General features: G+C 42.8%; 2 protein-coding genes across 4 annotated transcripts in view; both read right to left on the reverse strand.

Annotated features, from left to right (window-relative positions):
• Window positions 1–3,854: 3,854 nt before the first annotated feature.
• Window positions 3,855–19,458, reverse strand: DUS1L (dihydrouridine synthase 1 like). 3 transcript variants are annotated; one of them, XM_059864159.1, is made up of 13 exons: window positions 19,116–19,458; window positions 15,507–15,615; window positions 14,568–14,618; window positions 12,759–12,811; window positions 11,913–11,995; window positions 11,646–11,749; window positions 10,562–10,706; window positions 9,799–9,957; window positions 9,419–9,535; window positions 8,764–8,930; window positions 8,138–8,175; window positions 4,544–4,619; window positions 3,855–4,207 (listed from the first exon to the last, which is right to left on the reverse strand). In XM_059864159.1, exons 1-13 carry the CDS (start codon window positions 19,350–19,352, stop codon window positions 4,056–4,058), a joined length of 1,491 nt encoding a protein of 496 aa, XP_059720142.1. In that variant the 5' UTR covers window positions 19,353–19,458; the 3' UTR covers window positions 3,855–4,055. The 3 variants fall into 3 exon arrangements, with proteins under 3 accessions (XP_059720142.1, XP_059720141.1, XP_059720143.1); XM_059864158.1 differs by having other exon boundaries at window positions 12,759–12,871; window positions 19,116–19,456; XM_059864160.1 differs by having other exon boundaries at window positions 9,419–9,507; window positions 9,861–9,957; window positions 12,759–12,871; window positions 19,116–19,453.
• A 2,920-nt stretch (window positions 19,459–22,378) lies between these two features.
• FASN (fatty acid synthase) overlaps window positions 22,379–26,034 on the reverse strand; it is a 41,333-nt gene continuing 37,677 nt past the window's right edge. The window contains exons 41-43 of the mRNA XM_059864150.1: window positions 25,633–25,731; window positions 25,250–25,501; window positions 22,379–24,178 (exon numbers count right to left, since the gene is read on the reverse strand). Coding sequence (XP_059720133.1) covers window positions 24,041–24,178; window positions 25,250–25,501; window positions 25,633–25,731 — 489 coding nt within the window. The 3' untranslated portion in view covers window positions 22,379–24,040. The remainder of the gene's footprint in view (window positions 24,179–25,249; window positions 25,502–25,632; window positions 25,732–26,034) is intronic.

The following is a 26,034-nucleotide window of genomic DNA, read 5'->3' on the forward strand; positions in this document are numbered from 1 at the left end:
CCTCAGCAAGGGGCCCATAAGATGGCAACAGCAGTTTCCAGCTCTGGCTCTGGCCCAAGGCCATTCTGTAGCACTGGCAGGCGTGGTTTTCATCCCCCCAGACAAAAGTGCTTGCAGCCTCTTTGGGAGTGATGGAGCATTTCTCTTTTATTGCTTTGGCATCGTGGATGCTTAGTGCAGAATTACTGGCATTACTTTAGCCTGTGAAAGAGGCTGCTGTTGCTTTTGGATCTTGCAGATGGGAGTCAGGGCTGTCCAGGCATGTTTCTTCTAGACATTGTCCAACATCTTCCTCAGTCCTAACTGCCTGCCAGTCTCAAACCCCACAAAATACAACACAGTATGGATATAGTTCTAGGTAAATTGCATTCAGTCTCCCCCAGTAAAAATGAATCTTACCTTAAATTTCTATGTAATTTCCCAAGTAATAAACGGGGAAATGGTGACCCATAGATTGAATTTTCAGTGATTTCCTGTGACCACCAAGGTCATTCAGTGGATGAAGTTTTGTGGAATGTGTAGCATGTTGGTATGTCTGAGATATGATCAGAGGGGCCCATTCGTATGGATTTAATGAACTTGTGCAGCACCTTTTTGTTAAGGAACTGCCAGTGGTAGGCCATGACAGGTTCCTCATGCAGTGTAAATCCTGCTTTCTTTACATGACCTTGCTAGGACTAAAGGAAAAATAGTTGAAAAGAACCTTGTTCTTTTGGCAAAGGCAGTTTTAATTAGCATAATCACTTTAAGTGGTAACGTAGAAGCTGCCACTGTGAGATTTGTGTTAGAGTAGTTTGGGGTGATTGGTAATTATCTGCCCAGAACTTGTCCAGCACAGTGGTCTGTGTTGCTAAGTTTAGCAGGGGGAGGTCTGTTTAGAGGTGATAATGGACCATGGCTGGTGCAGCATCATCTGTGAGCTGCTTTTGGCTGAAAGGGGTCAGTGGGTGAGGGAGAAAATAACAGAGCTCAGTCTTTGCCCCAGGCCATGTGGGTATGACCTGTACATCTCTCCTATGACTCTGCAGCAAAGGTCTCAGCACTGTTTCATCCTCTGGATAGCTCCCAAAACTGACACTGAATAAGATATTATTTCTGATATGTGCAATGTAATATAAACTTTCAGGGAAAGAAAAAAGAGGAAACATCAATCTGACAAAGACCCATCCTGTATTGGTACAAAGTGCTTGTCAAGCACTGATTAATTTTTCTTTTAAAGTCTCAGCCAAATTAATTTGACTATTTGAGATTCTTCTGTCATCTTCATTACTCTTTATGACGCAGATAGCAGTGGGGCAGCAGTGTGCCACATGGGACAGTGCTCTAAGTATTTTTTTATACCATCTGCTTGTGACAGCTGAGGCTGAGACAAGTCAGCGTTTCACTTCTCTGGTATTCCATCAGCTGTGAATTTGCAGTAGGGTGAAAAACAGCAAAGTGGTGTGGAACTGAATTCTGCTTCCTCTGATGCTGTTAGAGAATAGGGAAAGGATTACTGTCTGCTTTGCAGATGAGCTTTGTACTTAAAGTAATATTATTTTGGCTTCTGTGTTCTTAAGGATCTGTGAACTCCATTCAGCATTTCATAGGGTTGCTGTGTAGCTCTAGATTCTCTCATAGGATAACTTGATTAGGCTAAATTAGTTAGAAAAGGGAACAGAAACTGGCTAATTGGTCATGTCAAGCTCTAAGAGAAAATGTTCAAGATTCACTAATTAGAAGCTTGGTAAATTCATAATGCAATTAAGTCTCTTGACATCAAAGAAATAATTCAGGCTTAGGCCTTGGTAGAGTTACTAAAGCTACAGACTGAAGGACAGTTGCATTAGCAAGAGATAGTCTAATTCAAACAAGAACTCAAGTGGCAAGACCTGAAAAATCTGGTTTAGGTGGGAGATCAGGCTGGGTATTCTTTTTGTCCCTGACCCTACAGGTACCACTGTTTCAGTTCTCTAAGCTTTCAGCTCTAGCTTTCACTATTGTACTCCCTGTGCCTGTAGTCAATACAACTGTGAATCCTCTGCACTTCAAAGTTTGTATCCCATAAATACATGCTGAAATCTCAGAGTTTCAATCTTTGTTTTGATGCACTTTTTATCTTTAAATTTTTTTTAGATCTTTTTCATATCTCATTTCATAACCTGTTTCTCAAATAAAGGCAATTGGCTTTCTTTTTTGGCAGGTGAAGTACCCCAGCTTTTTCTTGTCTGCCTCTGAAAATAATTCAGATGTGAGAACCCATTTTCCTGAAGACTGAGCATAATTTTCAGCATCATTCTACATTCAGGGCACTACCTTTTCTTCTCCCTACTCCATGAAAATTAAATAGTGTCTATCTCCTTAAGGGCCTATGAAACAGAAACAAATCAGGCCTTGACCTTGCCGAGCTGGCAAACTACAATTTTTTGATTAAAGATAAACAGAATAAATTAGTATATTGCCCAGCCTGAAAGTAATCCCTTGTTAGTGCAGGTGTCCTCAGTGTGAACAGTAAGTGGCTTAACTTTGCTCATGTTGTAATTGGGCCTCTGAGTTCACAAGTATTGCTTAGTGAGCTGTGGCTCATCTGGACAGCTCTGCCTTAGTAACTGCAAGGTTGGCATCTTCTTTCACGGGCTGCTGAAAGTTCAGGTTGAAACTTTTTTCCATTAGTGTGGCGATTTGTAGCTTGATGCAGAGAGGTGAGTCTATGTTGCAGTGCCAAACTGAGCAGTTTTTCAGCCCTGTGTCAGGAGTGTGGCAGCCTCCAGCCATGCCATGGACAGGAGTGGGCAAGATAAGGTCTGTCTGCATTTCTCCATTGTGCTTGTTAAGAAATGCCTTGGCATGGAGGGAGGGACAAATATACCTTAAATACTAATTCTTTATAGAAAGGTATCTAATTAGCACTCTCAAGTGTAAGGCCCCTCCTGACTGTTCCTTCACACCGGGGCTTCTGTGATGACACTGTATTTATGAGAGGGAGGTGTGATCTAAATCTCCCTGTGTGGGTAAGAAGCTGAATGTTTCACACAGCCCCAGTTCTCTTGTGCTGGAACTGGCTGTTTTGCCTTTGCAGACTTTGAGCAGGAGAATGACTGAGCTTTCTGATCTTTTTGGGAAACTGTTAATGGGGAGAGGTCAATTAAACAGTTTGAAATTCTAGGATAATAAATATTTAGGTTTTTTTACTAGAGGAGGGGCGAACAGACCAGGAAACTCAGAATACTTGACAGCTTTAGCATGTATGCCTGGGCAAGGGAGGAAGTAGACTATTTTTGCAGGAAGTGGAAGAAGTTCCCGTCTTTCAAAAAGGCATGTGTAGGACCGGCATCTGGTTTTGTCACACATCTGTCAGACTTTATCATGTGTGAAGGACAAATGATGGCATAATGAAGTATGAGACCTTGAGCAGGGAAATATTAATGGACTTGGTTCCAACTTCCCACATATTTTTAGACAACCCTCTGTGTTAAAATAGAGATTTCATCCTCCCCCAGCCTTTGGCTCATGGAAGACTGTTAAGTTTGATCATACTGTAAGAAACTAATAATTGTTAATGTGGATATAGCAAGATCTTACAGTTTTACATTCACATTTTCCAAGTACTGCTGCTTTCCTTTCTGCATTAAAAATGTGGCCTACTAAAACACTAACAAATGTGACACATTTTTCTGTTAGTGAGGAAGTCACTGACGCTGCTATTTTTAGCATACCAGAAGACTGCTCTAATACAATAAATTTAGTTGCCAGTATGAAAAACAGAACATGAAGGGTTAATGAGCATACAGGAGGCAGAGTGTAATGGCAGCTTACAGAAATTGTCTCCACCCAAAAATGCAGCATTTTCCATCTTTCAAATACAGCATTAGACATTTAATTCAATCTCTTTTATTTCAAATGCAGGATAATTCCCTGAGTAAGCAGTTTTTTACTTAAATAAAACTTTTCCAGAACTTAATTATGTGGAAGAAGTTCACACAGCTGACAGTGAGCTGGAGATGACACATTCTTTGGCCCAGGGAAGTAGTATAGTGGTCTGGCAGGAGCTCTTGGACTGTTTCATTTCCAAAGCTTCACCCTGTACTGTCACCAGCCTCCTTCAGCACTGCTGTCTCCCCTACCTCTGCATCTCCTCTCTGACTGATCTCTGGCGTCTGAATTCCTCTTTGACTGTGCTGCCATGGAAGGGATTTTTCATACTTGGTCTTAAAAAGTAATCCATGACCTGAAAAAGCAAAAGGGGGAAAAAACCCCAAACTAACATTCTGAAAAGAGATGACTACAGTGGTAAACAGAATACCTAATTTCCTTATAAAGAATGGGTCTTTACAGACTGGAAAACTGCATCCCGAGGCTTAGGAAGCAGGAGCAATGACATGCAGAGAAGGAAGAGCAGTCTTTTAAAATGGTACTACAAACTTTTAGATAGCATGTAGTATTTTAGGTAGTATGTAGATTTTAACACCCACCTACACCCCATAACCCAAAGATTAAGTAATGAATATAGACGGGAGATGGATAAGATGTTTGCTTGATGCCTAGTAAGGCCAGATGCACTTACCTGGGCAATCTGCTACCTCCTTGAATGCTCTTTTCTTACAGCATCCTCGGCACATGTTAAACACACATTTAGTGCCCTGGGTTGGGATAGCAGTATAAAGAAGCTTGTGTCAGTGAAAATCAAATTATTACTATTTACTATAATAATAACAATACAGCTCTGCGCTTTCAGATCTTTGGGAAAAGCCCGTGTACTCAGCCTAATGAAGATGATGGAGTTGATGTAATATTGGGCGCTATGTGCTGTTTGCACATAAAGAACAAAAAAAACCCCAACCAACCAAAAAAAATCCACATTCAACTTGTGCAGCCCCCATAGCCTCTTTGGCAACCTGAGTTACCCACCACAAGCAGCCACATGCCATAAGCCCTCTGGAACAAGCATGAACACATTTGGTGCTGGCGAGCTTGCTCTAGTTCTCCGCAGCATGAAACACATTGCTACCATCTGCAGCTACGCCTACAATATGTTACCACCAGAATTACTTACCTATTTGCATCTTAAAATACACCTGCATATTTATTAAAGTATAATATATGACCCTTAGTGGACAGCAGCAGTTGAGTCTTGGCTAACTGATGAGTTGGCAGAATGAGCCTGAGTCTCTGGGGTGCTTTGCTCACACACAGTTTAGAAAAGGGGATTGATATTGTTTACCATGGTTCCCTTCACCCCAGTCAGAAAATCCCTCATGTTTAGGGAGGCTTTAGTTGAGTTATCATTTTTCTTCTCCACTCCCCCCGACACCCCATTTCATGACATAACTCAGAAACACATAATCTAGGGAAAAAAAATAATTACAGGCCTAGTCAGAAGATTTCAAGAGCTACCTGCAACATTACAGTGATGCAACAGCAAAACAAAAATCAGTCTAAGCCCTGGTGCAGACAATCTTGCTTTATGCACCAAGCAATGTCACCTGGATTAGCTGTGAAACAAGATGGCTTTGAAAGCAAGCCAGCCTAGTGCTCAGTGCTGTCCCTATAATGAACACAGCAAAAATACCCAATTTTTTTCAGCAGCTGCAACTTCGAATTGAGCCCCAGCTGGCTGCCACTGCTTCGCTGCAGTAACAGTGCTACAACAGGGAGCAACATCATGCTTGTGTTGCAGGCTCCCCCACCCCCTGGGGTGTATGTCATGCTAATTTTTAAGCTAGAACACAAAATCACTTGCATCTTACACCCCACTTTACAGGTATATTAGCAGCAGTAAATACACTCTGCTTACACAGCTCAGCAACACCACCCTGTCAAGCAAACACCTATGTTCTCCAAGGGAAAAAATAAACAAGCAAAAGCAAAATGAACTCTTTGCAAATATCAAAATATTTGAAATTTCAATACAGGACCTGTAAAACCAGCTGCCTCATTTCACTTTGCTAATAGTGAAAGTCAATGTTAATCTATTGCAAAGGCAGGACTGAGGATGAGGAGTTGCTTAGGCTTGTTTTGATAAAGGCAGAGATCCAAACACAACACAAAACAGAGCTGCAGGTGCTGCCTGACACTGAAAGCTGTACTGTGATGACATTTGAAGTATTTTTATTTTACACTAAGAACCACACCAGTTATTCAAATTTTCCCTTTGCAGAAAAACTCCACCCACCACTAACCTCAGTAAGAGCGGGTTGTTTTTCATTTCACAGTAAAATATGCATGTCATACATGTGTAGAAGTCTGGAGATTTGTTTCCAAGATATCTTCAGAAATTCAATTAAGTCACTCAACTGTCTCAGCAATAAATACCCTCAGCAGCAGCAGGACTGCACTTTTTTGGAGAGGAAGGCAAATTCTCTCAAAGAACTTATGTATGTTAAGAATTTTTGTGCAGCACCTTCAACCTGAGAGATTGGTTACAATTAATGGTTAAAAAGTTTTAGCCCAAGTATGGACTTTCCTCCCCACACACACACTTATCAGCAGGACTTGGCATGCACCTGTGTGACTGGGCACTGGCACAGAGCTACCTCAGGATTTGGAATAACATAATAGAATCATAGAATAATTTGCGTTGGAAGGAGCCCTTAGAGGTCATCTACTCCAATCCCCTGCAAAGAGCAGGTTCAGAGCCCTGTTCAACCTGACCTTGAATGTTCCCAGGAATGGGGCATCCACAATGTCTCTGAGAAACCTGGGCCACTGCCTCACCATAAAAAATTACTTCTAATCTAAGGCACATCTAGTCTGAATCTACTCTCTTCAAACCCACTGCCCCTTGTCCTACTCCAACAAGGCCTGCTAAAAATTCGATCACTGTCTTTCTTTTAAGTCCCCTTTAGGCACTGGAAAGGGGCAGTGAGGCTCCCCAAAGCCTACTCTCCTGCAGGCTGAACAGCCCCCCTGTCGCTCAGCCTACCTCCTTGACAGAGGTACTCCATCCCCCAATCATCTTTGTAGCCTCCTCTGGGCCTGCCCTAACAGCTCCCTGTGTCTCCTGCACCAAGGCCCCCAGAGCTGGATGCAGAGTGCCAGGTGGGGTCTCACCAGAGCAAAGGCACAGAATCCCCCCACCCCATGACCTGCTGTCCATGCTGCTTTTGATGCAGCCTAGAACACAGGGGCTTTTCTGGGCTGTGAGTGCACATTGGTGAGTCATGACCAGCCTCTCATCCACCAGCACCCCAAAGTCCTGGGCAGGGCTGCTCTCAATCTGTTCCTCCCCCCAGCCTGGATTTGATACCACAGTTGCCCTAACCCAAGTGCAGAATCTTGCACTTGACCTTGTTAAACCTCAGAGGTTTCCACAGGCCACTGCTTGAGCTTGTCCAGGTCCCTCTGGATGGCCCTGTCCCTCAGGTGTGTCATCACTCCACTCAGCTTGGTGTCATCTGCCAATGTGCTGAGGACACTCTTGATCCCACTGTGCACATCACTGATGGAGACATTGAGCAGCGTAGCAGGCGCAGGGCCGGCTACGGCTCCGTGGAGGGATGTTTAGAGATAGGTATTTGCTGAGTCATAGGAATTGAACCAGGAGTCCTCACTCTGGTCCTCCAGGCCTGCTTATCTCTCTGTGACCCCATAGGCTAGTTTCCCTGACCCTTACAATTGGTCAGTTTTCAATCCTCCCTAACCCTATAAAAGGGGCTGTCTTGGCCCATATTGGGAGAAGAGCTGCATTCGGACCCTTTGCAAAACCCTCAGAATAAACCATCGTGGAACAGCCGATGCTCCTTCTCCTCTCTCCTTCGTCTGCCTTCCAGGAGCCACGGCCAGCTAGAGCCTCTAGCAAGCTAAGAGCTGAAATCATAAAAGAGCTGATATCACTAAGAGCTGACAATCACTGAGCTTGCTAAGAGGCCACGGCTGTGTGGTAGTCTGGGCTAGGGCACTCAGCTGCCAAAGGACTGAGGTATCTGGCCTTGAGACTGCTTGCCTGGGGTGCTTTAACCCTACGGGGAACCAGCTGTTTAGTTAAGAAGCTAGCCCCTGTGGCTTCATTATTTTACAGAGCAGTGCTGGTCCCAGTACAGACCCCTGAGGCACACCACATGTCACTGATCTCCATGCAGACACTGCACGACTGATCTTTACATGGACATTTAATTTCTATTTAGCGGAAATGCTTTGATGGACACCTGTACTGACTTACCTTAGGGTTTCCACACTGATCACATTTTGCATACTTGGCTGAGAAAAAGAGAGAGAGAGAGAGAGAGAGAGAGAGAGAGAGAGAGAGAGAGAAACCTGATTTCACCAATGATATTTTTATGTGGAAGAAGTAAGTTAAAAAAAAAATCAGAACCAGAAAAGCTTGGTGCTTTTCTAGCCATAGACTCTTTTTGAAATAAAAATACAGTACCTCCAATAACAGTGCAAAGGTAAAAAGACTTTGAATTTTTAAGTGCCTACGCTAAAATCCAAACATTGAAAATTTTAATCCTCAAGTCAAGCATAAAACATGAGGACATCAGCTTGAAATTCATACATAATTTCCATTTCAAATGCTAGTGATAGCTACAATGCAGTTTGTAAATAATTTTGATCTTAAAAAGATGCTTAGAGAATCAGTGACCTACTACTTTGATCCTTGTTTCCTTTACTAGTGAACATTATTTGAATCATGTTGCCTGCTATTGAAATTTCAATAGCAACAATTCCTTCTCTTTTCAAAGAAGTTTCTACAAGTACACAAGCCAGGAAAATTCTTAGTGGCAAATTATGTCAAAGGTGGTATCAGCATATCTCCATATATTTATGCCAATAAATGGAACTTACGTTTTAAAGATGGATCAAAGCTTTTATTTGGATTTCGTAACTTCTTTTTTTGTTTATTCTTTGACAGAAGCTCAGAATTTCCATCTTCCTCTTCTTCCAGAGCACGTTTTCCTCGCACACCTTTTTCAGTTCCACTATCTCCATTCTCCCTGCATCTCTCCTTTGGCCTGAAACAGTGAATTCATCATAAATAGACTGGAGGGAAGAAGTAGCTGTTCCCTGACCATTATTTTGGTTTACAGACATCTGGGCAAACCACAAACCTTTCTATTGTAGCTACAATGAAGTGTCATTGCCCTTAGAAATGGGATAGAAAAACCTAGCTGTTTTGGTTAACCCTGGCAGATAATGACAGACACACTATCAGATATATCAGTTGGAAAGCCAATTAAAGTTGGTCAGCTAAATTAGGCACATCAGGTTCTTGTTCTCAGCTGCTGTGGGATTCCTAATTTTTACTTTCCAGAGGGAGAGAGAAATTTGAGGAGGATCCAAAGGAGAAGATGCAAACAATGAGCAACATCTCCATAAACAAAGCAATAACTAGGAAACAACTAAACTAGAATACAAATAATCCAAAGTCTTTTTTTTTTTTTTAATGGTATGGGTGGGAAAGGCCTATGAGTACCTGTAAGTATCAAAATAAGTAACTCACCCTGGCCTGATGTATGGCTGACAGATCCAGTGGAAAAAAGGCAACCCTTGTTTTGGCTTTTCTCCTTCTTTCTGATTAGCTATTTCTTCCTGCAGCATAGAGTTACAGTCAGTCTTCCTGGAGTTGTCAGAAAATACACTTAATAACACTTCAAACTCCAGGAAATCACAAATTGAAATTTAAGCTAACAATTACTGGCAGCTACATGTAGGCTAAAAAACCATCTACTACGACAGATGAACTGAAGCACATTTGTAACTCCTATATCAACTTTATCCCACATAAAGTTGTCCAGGCTTAAGGGGATGCTACTGTAGTATGCTACGAATATCAAATCCCACAGAAGTGACTAATGGATGGATGTCAACTCTATGACATACTTGGCACATTCCCACCAAGTGCAGGCAGTGCTGTTCTGGGAGATTAGGGCCCATCCTGGTACCTGGCATCGCAGTTTCAGCTCCCTGTTGACATCTACAATGCCCTCTAGAGTCTTCACTTTTGCTAATTCTTCACGCAGTTGCTGGTAAACTTGAAGCCTGAGGCAAAGCCCAAACATCAGTTATATTTAGACTGCAATCAACTAAAAATAACTGCATAAAAGCATTTTATACACTTTTCCAGATTCATTTGCCTTTGGTAGAAGCTTATATTCCTCTTTGTAAGTCCAGAGAAAAGCACACATATGTCTCTTCCAGATAAAGATTTGGCAGACAAGCAAGGTACTTTGACATAAGCTAACATGAATGTACAGTGCATCAGCTGCTTCTCAGTAACTGCCCACAGCTATGCTCTTACTCCACAATAAATGCAACAGCACTCTGCCTCACAATGAACAAGGAGATAGTTAACTTGAGTTTGCCATGAAGTGTGTGCATATGGGCAATTACCACATTGCAACTGGTGTGCTGTGAGATCACACCCTGGCTGATCTTGTGGCAACTTGTTCATTCCCCATGCCCTGTTTCCCAGATATGAAATAAAGGGTAAAGGCCTTGGCCCACGCCCTCTCCAGCCAGGCCCAGGAAAGAAAACTTTGCAGCATACTCATTCTGGCCAAACAAATCCTTGTCCAGAAAGCCCAGACGCTTTCTAAGCAGGATGAGCCCTGAAAACATTAAAGAGTTCTATGGAGATACTCACGTGTGATGCCAGAGCTTGAAGAGATGAGCCCTAACATAAGACAATGGACAAGGGTACTTCCGCACGATCTCCAGGTACTCCTCAGCCATCTCCCACACCAATGGGTTCCGGCCCTCAAACAAAGCTGGGTTATGAAGATTACCTTCTAGGGAACAAAAAGAAATACTCAAACTTTCATTTCAGGATTGAAACAAAGGTCAAAATCTCTGCTCTGGAGTTTGATCATCTCTTTTGTGATTCTGCAGCCACAGACACATCACCCATGTACTCTCAAAAGGAACACAGGGTCAGTAATACTCCAGCCCGACCTTGGGATACTACATTTCACTATGCAATTCCTAATTGTGCTGAACAGCTCATATCCAATTAAAGTACCATTTCTAGAAAGGCATCTAACCTTGACAGGAAGACAGTAAACCAATTAATAAAGAGAGAAATCACTGCTTTTGTTGCCCAGTGGTTAAATACTGAAATGACAGGTGTCTGTATTGATATTTGTCTGGCCCAAGTTCACAGATACAGCTTCTCACTGTGCTTTTCTCCACTGTCTTCACAAGCCTTTTGCTAACAACTATTTTCTAAAACCAAGATTCTACAACCCTTCTTTAATTGTGTGAGTGATTAGGAGCTTTTCTGATGCCTATCCTAGCTCTTCCTGTAGGAAGTTATGTCAATTCTTTCTTGTTTCAACCCAACATGAACCACCTGCAGGAATATTAACCCACAGATGCACTTGGTTCATTGAGAACCATTCAAAAAACTATTCCATTGATTAACAGATGTCACAAAAATATTCCAGGACCACAGGAGCCCCATATGCCTCCCATATGTCAAGTAATTACATTTGAGCTCAATAAGTCAATGCTATTGCAAGTCCAACATAACAATCCTTTACTAATCTTAAGGATTCCTATTCCTGGTATGAGATGGCCAGTGTAAGATGAGGGAGAATGGCCACTCAGCTGTCAAGCAAAGCTGTTCACCAGGTCAATCTGACAGAAGTTTTTAATAAATGTATGCGGGGCTGCTAAGGGAATAAGAAACAACTCGTATTCTCATCAGAGTAGAAGTTAATTTTCTTTACCTGCACTCATGACACCATGTACTCCTGTCTTACGGATGCATTCTTCCACATCGCTGAGACACTGGATGTTTCCATTTGCAAATACAGGAATGTTTACAGCTTTTCTATTTCAATGAATAAAACAGATGCATAAAATTGAGAATTAGAGTCAACCCAGAAATTCTCCTCCTGTCACCTAAATTTGCTTGCTCTTCAATGCCACTGTACACTCTGTTTAAAATCCAGTGTGTTAGCAGGAATTCACTAAGACGGGTATTGCTCACTAACCTTACAGCTTGAATGTGCTCCCAAGATGCCACACCAGCCAGTGGTCCTTTCTGTTCTTTAGTACGGCCATGCACAGTCAGCAGCTGGAACACAACATTACATTTGCTTTCCACATGTATGAACCACTGGAATAAATCCACTGAAAAAAATTTCCTTTCACTTCCTACACTTCAGGGATGCCACTGAGTTCCTGCTGCTACTTCAACAGCGCAGGAAGTTTAGGAACACAGAAAGGTATCAGCAGCTCACCTACCGTGGCATGGTCTTAGGCTCCTTTTATCTTGCTATTCTATGGCATGACAAGATTCTATCATGGGAGAACCTACAGGTTTCCTTTCCTTTTCCTACAGGATTCCATTTGTGATTCCCTTTGGAATTTGTGATATATTGATCTAGCTTTCTCCTCAGCAGAAGGTCCAAACACTGTCAGTACTGTATCCAACTACAGACCATCTCTTCCAATTTAATTTGAGTTAAATCCTAGAAGGCTGCCGGTTTCTTCTAGTCATACCTTTTGATACCCTTTTTCTTCTACAGTACTGTGGATTTCATGCATTCACACCTGCCTCCTGCAGCACTATGTGAATATTGAGATGCTCAACCACAGTGAAGGATGCTGCACAGTGCAGTGATTACAAGAGACTGAAATAATTGTGTCTTTCGTACCACACCACTGACCTGCAGCCTAGGGCTGCAAACACACAGAATCTGTCTGCATCCTGTTTGCTCTGTCTGCAAAATAATGCAGCCTATTCATATCCAGAGTATACCAAGAACTGGTCATCACATACTTTACACAATGATGTGTGTCCAGTGCAGAGGTAGAGGGAGCAGCTGCCTTCTTACCTGGCAGCCAGCTTTCTCCAGCATCTGTGCATACTTCACTGTCTTGTCAATGTCTGGGAAAACGCGGATTTTGCATGTGATGGGAACAGAGAGCTTCTCGTTAGCCAGTAAAACTGAGATTGAAAAGACAGGTAAGTGGGCTGCACAATGCTATGAAAAGTATCTGCTCTCCTCATGATCTGATACTGGGTATGGTATGGAAAAAGCCTAAGAAGTTACTGCTAAGCAGTTCTCACAGCTTAAAAAAATAGCAGTGTCCTCTGCAATCTTTACTGCATAGTTTAATCACGTAACAGTAACACACACATGAAACACAAAATCTGCATCCTAACAAGGTAGCATAAAATAGTCACCCATTCAACAGCCCTAACGCTTCCACTGCATTAAGCCATCACTTTCAAAGACCACCTCCTCACAACTTAATTATTGATACAAGTTTATTATCTTCACAGGCTATTATACTCCTCCAACATTAACACTTGCTTTTCTATCTTTCCCACAAAAAGCTGCTTCACTTCTTTGCAAATTATCACCAAAAAAAATCATTATAAGTAGGGTCTTATCCATGGCAAGCAGAGGCTTATCAAGTGAGGTAGGCTGTGGATGCAATCAAGTAGTCAATGTAGGCTATAGAGTCAGGGTGAAATCTAGAACATGGTAAACTCCCAGTACTCAGTACATGGAATCACAAAAATACCAAAAAGAGAGCTAACAAAGAGAGCCAACAGGAAAACACTGAGTTATGTTGTGTCTGAAATTCTCTTCTCTTCCAGAGCTTGGATATACAATGCAGGAAGTCACCTGCTGTCTTCTAATCCAAATCCTATGAGCTCTAATGACAGGTACTTCCCATCACCCTTTCAAAGGAGCAAGCAAGGTGTATACAGGTGCAAGTGCTCCACCATTTTAAAGGCAACTGGGGAAAGAAGGAGGAAGAGGACAGCCTAAGACATCTCTCTTACTAGATAGCCTGGGTTCACCCAACTAGATGACCTGGGTTCTCTTCACACCTTGAGGCCATTCTGATTTGCATATTTCTCAACAGCCACATTACATGCTGGGCAAGGATGCGCTGTCCTATCTTCCAGGTTCCCAGCAGTGTCTTTGTACCAAACATCACTCAAGATTCCCCAGACCACCGGGAATGCAAACAGAAATAGGACTGTCTAACTTCATGGTTCCAACACTTGCTTTGAAGTGGGATGAAGGCATATTCTCAGCTCTACAAAATGACCAAAACCTTGCTTTTTATATCAGTTACAAATGTATTTCTTAAAAAAAAATGACACTGTTCACAACAGCTACTGATAGCCTGAAAATAACCTACACAAATTAGGAGAGGAAAGGCATAATTTGCTATACTCTGGACAGAAAGAGTACAGGGAGTTGATCAGAAAAGGGAAACTGTGGCTTCAAGCAGAAACACAACCCTTGGCACCTGAGAACTTCAATGTGAAAAAGTAAGGCACTGGGACTTCTACTGTTTCTAGAGCTGAAGAGACACTAAACTATCCTATGAGACTGGGACTTAATTGACTCACTTTCACCTGAAGTCTGTTTCAGGTACAAAAGTCTTTTAGCAGATCTAGTGTGAGTTTACAGTGGGATACCACCAAGTATCTTGAGGGTGCCACTGGAATACAGTATGAAAAAAAAAAAAAAATAAAAGAACAAAAAAAAGAATGCAACTGCCCCTTCAAAACCCAAACACAACTCTGCCCAAAGAAATATGTTGCACCTCCTTTCCCCCAAAATCCCTAAACCTTCTCTTGATAATTAGTTTTTCCTATTCCCTCTCTAAATACTTACTCATTCTCTGAAGAAGATCCCACTCCTCTTGCAGAAATGCTCCATAGTGACCTATGATAAAATAGCATATGACAGACTTGTGCAGAAGAGTAAGATCCTGAAGCACAATTTTCATAAACTCTCACAAAGATACAGACACTCATATGCCTCACTGGCAGAAACAGAGTTGCTCTGTCCTGCCCCAACTGGAAGAGTGGGATCATTCTGTTCTCCCTGCCACCCTAAATTTACAGGATAAACAAGGAATGCCCACACTCCACTTTCACTGGTACTCCCCAAAACTGATGTGTTGACACTTGCAGCTCAAGATCCAACTTCTAAGGGATTATATCAGATGTTTAATAAATCCCATTAGGATAACAGATGATCAGACTGAAAGATCTATTTGTACCACTAATCATTTCCTCTTAGTCTTTGAAAGCTATTTTAGAAGAAGAATGGGCAGTTACTGAACAAATATTTTCTCAACACCTTAACTGATCCAAAATTTTCAAACACTGCCCCTGGTCTTCAAACATGCAGTATCTAAGGGATTCAGTAGGTGTCATCCTCTTCTACACTACTGTGAAAAAACACTGCAAGTATCAGGGAAATTAAGGGTCTGAATGATCTAATTTTAAGTGCAGTTTTTCAAAAATAGGCTGTTTGAGCAAAAATCAGAAAGAAAATCAAGCTCTTACTAAAAATAATGTTTCTGAAGGATATTCTGGACATAGGAGCTGCCACTTAAGAGAAATCAGAATTAATCATATCTAATTTTTGCTTTAGGTACTACAAAAAGCATTACCTGCTACACTGGGTGTAACTAAGTCTGACTTAAGCCATACTGCAGCCTCCCCAAGGCATGACTCGGCCCTCTTGATACTTGACTGCCAACATACCCATTTGAAAAACCATTTGCCATTTCTCTGCTTATCCAGGGTTAAGATTTTCACATACCTCTCTTTGCAATCATTTGGGGGCAACCCAAATTTAGGTCTATGGCATCACAGTAATCCTGAGCCAACAGTGCTGCTTGGACAAACACTTCAGGATCATTGGCACAGAACTGTGAAAACCAAAGAGAAGTGGAATAATCAGGCAATAGCTTTCTTCAAGTACTGACAAAAAGTTATGATGTAGGCAATTATGCACAGTTAAGAATACCAAACACTATTTCTCAAAATGATCAAGGGAAGCCATGTGACATAATCTTTTTGGATCTCAGTAAAGCATTTGATACTGTTTCTCACAGGATGGTTCTGAACAAAATGTCCAGCCCACAGCTGGATAAAACACATTGTGTGATGGGCAATCAACTGGCTCATGAGTCAAGTGCAAAGGGTTATAGTGACTGGGATGACATTAGGCTGGTGACTTGTCATGAGAAGGGTTCTGCAGGGCTCCATCTTAGATAGGGCCAGAGCTCTTTAACAGCTTCATAAATGACCTGTAACCTTGCTGACATTTGTAACCTTGCTGAGGATACTAAATTGGGAAGAACTGTCCACACCCTGGGAGACACAGAGGCCCTGCAGAAGGACCATGACAATCAGAGGGCTAGGCAATCACAGACCATATGAACTTCAATAAAGACAAGCAGCCTATTCTGACCCTGGAACAGGGTGACTCTGCATGTATGGACAGACAGGGAAACAAAAGGCCGGAGAACAGTGCTCCAGAAAGGGATCCGGGGGTCCTGACTGATGGCAAGCTGAATATGTGTCAGCAGTGCCCTGGCAGCCAGGAAGACCAGCTGTGTCCTTGGGGGGGCATCTGGTCCAGCATCACCAGCTGGGCCATGGAAGGGATTGTCCTGCTCTGCTCTGCACTGGGGCTGCTTCACCTCAAGTCCTGGGGACAGTTTGGGACACCACAGTATAAGAAAGATCCAAAGGTGTTCGGGAGTGTCCAAAGGAGCTTACAGAGATGGTGGAAGGAATGGAGGGGCCATACGAGGAGTGGCTGAGGTCACTTGGCTTGGTCAGCCTAGAGAAGAGGAGACAGAGGGGAGACTCCGTAGAAATCCCTAACTTCCTCACAAAGGGGCAGCAGAGGGACAGCTCTGATCTCTGCTCTCTGTGAGCAGTGACAGGTCCTGAGGGAATGTCTGGGCTGTGTCAGGAGAGGTTCTGGCTGGATGTCAGGCAAAGGTTCTTCCCCAGAGGGTGGTCAGGCACTGAAACAGGCTCTCAAGGGCAGTGGTCATGGCCCTGAACCTGCCAGAACTCAAGGAGCGTCTGGACAACACTGGTGGGATTCTGGTAGCTGTTCTGTGCAGGAGCTGGACTTTGTAAATCCCTTACAACTGAGGATATTCTATGATTCTATTAAAAAAAACCTCGAAACAAAATCTGTGTCACTTACCAGCTAAAGATTCTCAACCTTCAAATGACAAAATGAGAAAAATGAGCATTCAAGAGGCAAAGAAACATCAGATGACTATTTCACGTGTTGTACCCAAGAATAAGTGAAAACAACTTTTAAAATCCTCTGCAGAACAAACAGCTATAGCATTTTAATACAGAAAGGTGGTGCTTAAGGAAAGAGTTACCCATAATGTCTCTGGGTCTTGAGACAGCTCAAACTTTGTAGATACCAGTAAGCACAACTGCCTCTAAAATGAATTCCCATGGAATGTGAAACATATAGTCAAATGCTCAGTCTTAACTGAATGTAATTAATACTACATTTAAAACAGTGCAAAAAGCAAATTAATAAGTTAATTTGAAGCTTCTTTGTTGAAGAGGACAGAGACAGACTCTTCTTCTCATTTATAGTTTAGATTTTCTAAACCTCATTTTTCACAAAAACCAATTCCATCATGTCTTCAATAAACTTGAAAAAAAAATTAAACACTTCTGAGCAGAAGGTGCTACTCAAACCCTATAGCTCTACATAAAATCATGACTGACACCAACTAAAATAAAAAATAATTTGCTTTCTCTAAGAAAACTGAAACTACGGAAAGCCTCCAACCATGTAATATAATGAGAATGTTAGCACAGTAAACAAAGTCTTCAGAGCAGGCTGAGCTCAGATGTACTTCTCTCTAATCTAATTCCAAGTCTCTGTGACCAAATCTTTAAAGACTGTTGCACAAGATCAATCCAAAGATCAGTTAGTTCCGTACTTTATATCCAAGAGTAGTCAGTGGGAAGAAGGGTAACACAGCAAGGTCACAGCAACTGATCCTGTTCTGGTAGTGTCACCCAGGACACACAGCCTACTGAGCTGAAGATCTGTGACTTACAGCTTTCTAAGATTACTTGAATTTCTGCCACTTTTACTTTTCTGTGTCAAAAGAAACTACCTCCCACAGAAGAAGAATGTACAAGATGCTGAGATTAGCTCATTTGGTTAGAGCATGGTATAGCTAATAACACTAAGGCTGTGAATTCTATCCCTGTATAGACAATTCACTTCAGAGTTGGACTCAACGTACTTGTGGACTCGAGGGTTGTGGACTCGAGGGTCCCTTCCAACCCAGAATATTCCATGATTCTGTGAAAGCTGTACTGAGACAGATCAAAGGTCAACACCAAAATGTCTAAGGAACAGCAGAAGCTGAATAAGTGTCTTTGTGGACTTTGGAAACAGAAGGTGTGTTTGTTGCACCTGAAGACCCTCAAGTGTTTTCCTTCATTTGCTTTCTAAACTCATGCAATGTTCCAGAATCCAGTACATCCCACAGCAATGAATTTCACAGTTTATAACTACCACTACACTTAGTTGTTTCCCATTCATCATCTTCAAGCCAGTAATACTTCCACAGGCTTCTCCTCTTATCTCTCCCCTCAGTCAAGGGAGACACTTTTTTTCCAGGGTAAAGAGTCCTCATCCATTTAACTGCTCCGTGTGTGGAAATCAGTCATTCCTCTGCTCATGATAACTGTCTTTGCCTGCATTATTCTCCAGCTCCACAAGACACTTTCCCTCTTTTGGATAGAGTGAAATACCTTAACATCGCACAGAAGTCCAGAAGCAGAAGCAACACATGCTTTAAGGTCTGTCCTGTTTTCCTTGCATCCTTTCTCTAAAGCTAAACACTGAGCTCAGGGTTTCAGATTAATACTCAAAAAAGCTGTGATCCTCGAGTGGTATGAGATCCAGGACACACCCTGATTCTACAAGACCAACTGTAATCTGTTTCTAAAGATGAGGTGCTGGGGACTTAAACCCTCAGAGAAGTCCAGTGCTCCAAGCCACTGTGGTTAAGACAGCAAATCCTCTGCTAAACATGGGATAAACAGAAAAACACACATCTTCATGAACTCTTAGCAGTATTTAGATGAAGAAAATGAGATTTCTGTCATCCTATATAACCACGTTAAAATGTGGATGAGGCTGACTACCTTCAACTCGTGCACATTTGGGAAAGGCCTGGATTTGTTAGTACGAGCGAGATGGAAGGCACGCGTGCGTTTGGCAACGCTGACTCGCATCCTCAACGTTACCCGAGAATGGCACCGCAAGGGGAGCCCAGCGAAGCTGCTCCCGGCAGCCGCCGCCGCCGTCGCTCCCGGTGCTGGGGCTGACAGGGGGAGACGGGGCGGGGGCCGCGCTCACCTGCACGATGAGCGGGCGGTCCTCGGGACAGGCCTCGTCGTAGAGGTTCTCGCGGCGGTAGTTGGCGTCCCTGAGGAAGACCTGGGCGTGCAGCATCGGTGTGTAGCAGAGCTGGGCGCCGTGGCGGCGGCTTAGCAGCCTCCAGGCCAGCTCGCTCTGGTCCACCATGGGCGCCACCACGTAGTGGGCGCTCCGCAGCGTCTCCCTCCAGAATGCTTCCCCGCGCAGCTTCGGCATCTCCCGCTTGCTCGCCCGCGCAGCGTTGCGGCTGCTGGCGGCCCGCGCCGCAGCCCCGGGGCTCGCGGCCTGAGGCCCGCTGGCTGCCGCGACCGCTGCGCCCGGGCCGGGCACCGGCGCAGCCGGACGGTGCCACCGCCATCTCGCTCCGGCCGGCTCAGCGGTGCAGCCGCGCGCCGTCCCCTCCAGAAACCGCGGCGCTGCCAACAGGGGCCGCGCGCGGGAGAGGCGCAGCAGCTGCGGCGCCCCGCGCTGCCCGGGGCGGCTGAGGAACCGCAGAGGAGCGGCTGAGGGGCGCTGAGGAGCGGCCGAGAAGCGGCTGTGTAGCCGCAGACGGGCTGCTGAGGAGCGGCTGCCGGGGCGCCGTGCGTGGGCGGTCTCCCCTCAGGTGCCGCGGCGGCGCACGGAGCCCCGGCGCTCGGCAGGTACGCGCCTCGCGCAGCGCGGCCCGGGCGGCAGCAACTCCCGTCCTTTGTCCCCGAGCCTAAGCCAGGCGTCTTTGAGCACTTGGGCCTCCGCCGCGGCCGGTGCCGACCGGAAGCGCCGTGACTGAGCATTGCAAGAGCTCGGACAAAGTGAGAGGTCTGTCCTGTCCTTGGTGTCGGATGGTCGGGGCAGAGAGGTGAAAATGGTCCACATGACTGAACCAAATGTAACAGCATCTATGACAATATCGTTCATTTTGCATCATTTTATAAAGCTACTGACCATCACCAGGATGAGTACAGTGGAGGAGTTCTGCTTCTCTCAGCCAATACCTTCCAGCATATAAAAAATGCTCTATCTCTACTCCAGTCAAAACAGCATTGTAACTTGAGTTACCGGACTTATTAAGAAGAGAAAAACTCCAACAAAATCATGTAACAAAGCATCGTAGCCTAAGCAGAGTTACATGTAAACTCCCATTGCTCAGTAAGCCTGTTAGTCTATCCATTGACAAACCTTCACATTGCAAGCTCGTTGCCAAAGCCTCTATTTCCCCTCTTCTCCAGCTTTTTAGCACTCATGGCTGTGATGAACTTGCTGCAATAAACGTTTCAAGCTTCAAATTATTTTTTACCATATTTCATTACCTCTCTCCTGCCTAAAGAACGAGGTTGCTATTTTAAATATACAGCCTCTGCCCACCTGCTATCAGCACTCCCCTTTCCTCTGATGAAACTGCTCCAGGGGTATTTTTTTCTTTCTTTTGACCCTGATTTGAAGGTATGATGTCTGGTAGCTTGTTTAAGTGCAAAATAAACATCTGCTTCCTATTCTACCTTAAATCTTTCGGGTTTTACTTGACCTCCATCTCAGCATGAGAGAACTTCACTTTCTGGTAGTGCTTCTGCTTTCTGGTAGTGTTATTTTATGTAACCAGTTCTATTAAACTGTGGCGCTTCTTGCATTATTTCTACTGCTATCTTCAGCAAGAGAGGTGTATTTCTTTGCCTTCTAAGATGGTAGACTTGAAAAGGAAAATAGGAGCTTTAATACTGGGGACATATGCTGTGTGCCATGCATTTTTCAACTCTTTCTATTGCAGATTTAAGGTACATGGTCCATCATTTCAAAATGGCAATATGCATTTGTGACCCTAAACAGTTCCCCAATCAGAGAACTGCTCTACGGTCTTGAGATAGAGTTCAGCATGGTTTTAGCCTGTGAGAAGCTATCTGAAAAGGATGGAATGCATACGCTGACAAGAATTCCCCACTTCAGTTTCACAGAAAAGGGTAGGTATGAGGGACTTCACTTCTGTCCTTGTCTTCTCAAAACAAGAAACTGCAATATTGGATTTTGCCTTCTGATATTATTCCACATGTCTAATCTGATGGGCTACTGAGAAACAAGCAATACCAGCACTAATAAGGTTTTTATTTTTGGCACACTGTGTTCAGCAGCCAGTTATAATAATGGGTTACATGGCAGCAGCTCATAACCAGATAATTATGGGGGGAAAAAGCCCTAAACATAACAACCTTCTGCTTTTCAAACAACAACCACAAGAACATTAACAGTATATAAGCTGTAAGTTATTCTTCAGCAATTTCTATGACTAAAACAGTATTTGCAAGCTCTGCTTAGATGAAACCATACAGATTTGTTTATACAGGAAGCTCGTCAAACTGCTGCTTCAACCGATGGGACAGCATTATTCCTTGCTCCTTCCACACAGTCCATTCAGATGTTACACACGTTAGCACAGTGCTATTGTCCCTGTTTGCTTTACAATTAATCATTTCTTATTCCTTCCAGTTTAATATACCCATCAGAAAAGTAGGATTCTTACCCCTTTTTTTCAGGCTCACTACAACTGCCAGTAGTTAAACCAAACCAGCTAGTCCCCACTGGTTTTGTTTTGTGTAGTACCCAATACCAGCACGTGCAGGGACAGTGTGCAGTAGATGTCATGAAGTCCCATGGTGTATGCACACAGCTTACACAGCCATTGCAGTAGCAGTATGCAGTATCCCTCACACAGCAGGCGCTTTCCTCCTGTTACTATCTAACACTTTGACATCATACCTAAAATTTCAGAGCATTTATAGCCATTGCTTGTCTAGCTCTCATAGAGGCCCTGAGGCAGACGCTATTGTCCCATTTTACATATGGGGAAACTGAGGCAGGAGTATTAATGGCTTGTCTGATACTGCAAATAAAAGCCCATCTAAAAGTTCCCACTTCAATATTATGGCTGTAAATTGGTTGTATCTAAGACACCAAAATCATGGCAACAAGCCATACTTTAGAATACTAAGCCTTCATTGTTATAATTTTCATTATTATTATTACTATTATTATTTCTATAGACTACAAATCAGGTATGTTAGCAGCAGTTTTTTTGCTTTATACCAAGAAGTAAGAGACTCCAGATGAAACATGGGATTAAGAAATGATGGTAGAAAATAATTCAAAACCCAACCAGTGATTAATTCTGTTTAATACCAGAAAAGCCAAAAAAACACTCTTCAGACCAAAAAGTATTAATTAAAAGGAAAAAAAAAAAAAAAGAAACAAAAGAACAAGACATTTCAAAATGGTTTAAGTTGACATTATGTTGTTTTATTTCAATTTCACAAAAGAAATACTTTATAAAACTAAAATCAGTTAATCCAGCCACTATCAACAGAGGGTGGTATAAGCAAAAGACACTAGGTCAGAACCTGTAGTGAAGAGCCATCTGTTCCTTTCACTGGAATGCTCCTGTACCGCCAGAATACTTCACAGGGGAATGGAGAGAAGAGGGGTTTTACAGCAGTTTGGAGAAGCACAATAGCTCCTCCTAGCTGGTGCTTTGTTGCTACCCAGGTCTCCTCTGTATCATAAGTGTAACAAGGATTTACTGATTTTGGAAAGGACAGATCCAGCATAGCAAAGGCAAGAAATTTTTCAATTCAATTTTATGCAAATTTCCTTTAAAAAGGTACTACTGTATTTTAAAATCAGACCATCAAACTGATTACTTAGCTAACTTATGTGGGATTTCCAGATTCATTACTGAAAGAAAAATGAATGCAAGGCTTAAGCAAGCCCTGTGGTAAATAAAATATATACGGGCTTTGGGTAGATATTTGTATGTTTGCCTGAGCTTTGATTATGGGAGAGCAGGGATGGGAAGATTTGTTCAGTTATTGTTAAGGAATTCTATTCCCTGCCCTCCCCATTCCAAATTTTTAATTGGGTGGCAAGACTGGAGGTGAGAGGGAATAAGGTAAAGCAATAATATTAGTGCTTTACTAAGGCTCTGATAGAGCAGGCCACAGAACCTTGCACAAATACAAACAAAGTACCTGCCTAGGGACAGCTTTGCCTGTTTTTATCATGCCCAAGTTATGGCTGTTCAATACAGCGGCCTCTGTCAAACCATCCATTCTATCCCCCAGGCCCCTCTCTCCCCTGAAGAGTACATGATGGCAAGAATCCTTCCTTCTACCTAATGCTTTCTGAAAAGGGCAGGGCAGTGGGAGAAAGAAAAAAAAAACCCAACAAACCAACAAGAAATTAGATTATTTCAAAGATGGGCAATTTTCCCTTGTAGAATAAACCCTCCCCTCCAAAAAGGGATGTTTCTTTGCTTCTATAACCCACGATAAATTAAAACCAAGTAAGAAGTCTCTGGTTTGACAGAATAAATACTTAGAATATAGCAAATTAAAAAATATAGTTACAAAACCCTCAATGGAATTCTCTTTCTGACCTAAACTGCAGACAGATTCTTCACAGATAAAAAGTATCTCCAAAATCAGCTGCAGCTCCTCTCCTCTCCCTGTTCACTAGGCTTGGTCAACAAGTGCTATCACATACCCTTTGGAATACTTTTGTTAAGACAAAAACAATATAAAGCACAAGAAATCTACTCCTAAATTCGTTTTTTTTTTTTATACTGCCAAGGGTGTAGGAAGCAACCATCTGTGGGGAACCCTCACTGCAGTGCACAGTGACAGAGTCACAGCACTGCAGGTAACATGGACAGGAAAACTAGGGGGAAAAACAGCCATAGGAAAGGAAGGAGATAGAGCCCATAAATGTGGGAAAAAGATAAGATAAGCAAGAAAGAGAAAAAGACCAATTGAGTCCAGCTGGACATCCCAGTTCTGGCAGCAGAGCAGATGAGATGTCGAACAGAAAGAGTTCCTTGGGGCCTGTCATAACTAGGAATGTTGTTGGCATTTTCTTCATCATTGACAGTGAGGAAGTAGAAGTTAACCCTCTCTGACACTGACACGTGGCTCTGCCAGTGAGCTGTGGATGATCCCAATAATTGATTCAACACCATCTCCCTCCAGCAAGGTGCGGTGATCTCCTTCAACAACATGGACAGATACCTTCCCATCACATACCTGCATAAGTATGAAAAAGAAAAACTTTTCATTCACAATTTATAACCAGCTGGTCACCTAGCCACTTTGGGTTTGTTAGTCTTCTAAGTTACTCATAATTTAGACCACTCTCTCTATCGAACTCAGTTAAAAATGGCACTGGTTTTACTCTGACACATTTTTACAGATCAATTGTGGTGCACTGTTTGGAACCAGTGTTTTAAAGCACAATAGTCTGACAGCCTGACAGATGATCCACTCAAATATAACCTGGGCAGGAAGTTAACCAACAATATCAAAGAATGAATGATAAAGTAGCTACTTCCAAGCCCTTAAGTACACAAAGTAAACACCACCCCCACCCCCCCACCCCCTTTTGCCCACCACCAGAAATCTTCCTTTAAGGTCATTATGTAACTTCAATAACATAAGTTAGCCTGGAGTCAATAATGACTAAGCTAGACATCTGAAAGGATAGGAGATGCCAGAAGCAGGAAGGGAATTCTGACAATCACTTCCTTTTCCCTGGTATTTGTACAAACTTAAGCCTTGTATGTGAGCGGGGGCTAAAGAACAGTGACCTTATCTGGACTATGGGCCAAACCCCAACTTTTTTTAGCCCACAAGAAACCCACTTCTAACTACTAGCTTCTAAGTGAAAAAAAGGTAACTGAGAAAAAGCTGCCTTTATTGTCGTAAGACTGACACTTGCTCTTCAGAAGGCTGCCCTCATTCCGTGAATTAGCTTCAGGGTCTACAGTGAAAAGAGACTGCTCTCTTTTAACATCATTATTATCCAAATATTCTATTTGGAATTCTAGAGAGCTGCATGAATCAGCTATAGAAAACATATCCTATATACAGGCAAGACTTTCTGGCCCTCACTACCCACAGAATATGCCTGAAACCAATTAACTCATTTGCTTTTGGAGACTTCTAATTCTTGTTAGAGCACAGCAGCTGCAGAACAATGATTTCTTAAGAGGTTGGTTTTGTCCTTTTTTTTTCAGTAAGGATGATTTCCCATGCTTTCCTTTGGCTTCCCCAAATATCAGAAGAAATTCAACAGTCATCAGTGGGGCTGTGACTGACCTCTGAGAGTTTATAGTCTCTACCCAGACCTTCCTTGTATTCATTGCGAGACTTTGCCCGCATCAGTGTCACATTCCCATGATACTTGGAGTCTGGTATATACTTGTCAGCAGCCTTCAGCTTATAGTAAAATGAAGTAGCAGCAAAGCTGAGTGCTTCACGATTGATGTTTGTATGAATCTCAGTTATTAGGTCTACAGCAGCATTCACACGAGCGTCCAGATCTTTCAGGGGCAGAAGAACCTCCAGCAGCTGGAAATATTAACATTTTTTTTAACATTAGTCTCAACAGCTGAGAATTCATCTCCATTAAACAAAAAAAACCCCATACACCCTCTTGTGCAATATCAAGACATATGGATCTTGAAGATAAGAAACAGTACCTTATTGTAGTCAGTGCCCGTAAATTGCTGAACAAAGACACACAATGCTTCAGTCTCCAGTTCAGCCTCATTTCCTTGGGTCAGTTTGGCTCTGTAGCTCTGGAAGATAGAAGAATACAATGTGAACATGAGAGGAATGTGCCTGATATTAAAAGTCAGATAAAAACAATTATAGAACCAAAAGTGTGAACTGGGAAAAAAAGGAAGAGAAGAAATCCCTTCAAGACATATTAGAAAGCAAGTCCACAGGTGGCAATTGCCAAGAGCCTAGTATTCTCTAAAGTACAATGAAAATTAAAGGGAACCCTTAAGCAAGGTTTCCTTGCACCACTACAAGAGGATCTTGACTTGCACCAGGATCTTCCAGAAGACATACTAATATTATGATTTATCATAGCAAGA

Source organism: Haemorhous mexicanus, chromosome 20, assembly GCF_027477595.1.
Source record: "Haemorhous mexicanus isolate bHaeMex1 chromosome 20, bHaeMex1.pri, whole genome shotgun sequence".
NCBI lineage: Eukaryota > Metazoa > Chordata > Aves > Passeriformes > Fringillidae > Haemorhous > Haemorhous mexicanus.

Excerpts from the sequence above, each read along its gene's own strand:
- DUS1L (XM_059864158.1), bottom strand. The coding sequence starts at position 19,352 with ATGCCGAAGCTGCGCGGGGAAGCATTCTGGAGGGAGACGCTGCGGAGC. Across the intron at positions 12,872-14,567 it reads GGATCTTCTTCAGAGAATGA|TTTTACTGGCTAACGAGAAG; the intron begins GTAAGTATTTAG and ends TTTCAATCTCAG. Across the intron at positions 11,750-11,912 it reads GAGCACATTCAAGCTGTAAG|AAAAGCTGTAAACATTCCTG; the intron begins GTTAGTGAGCAA and ends TCATTGAAATAG.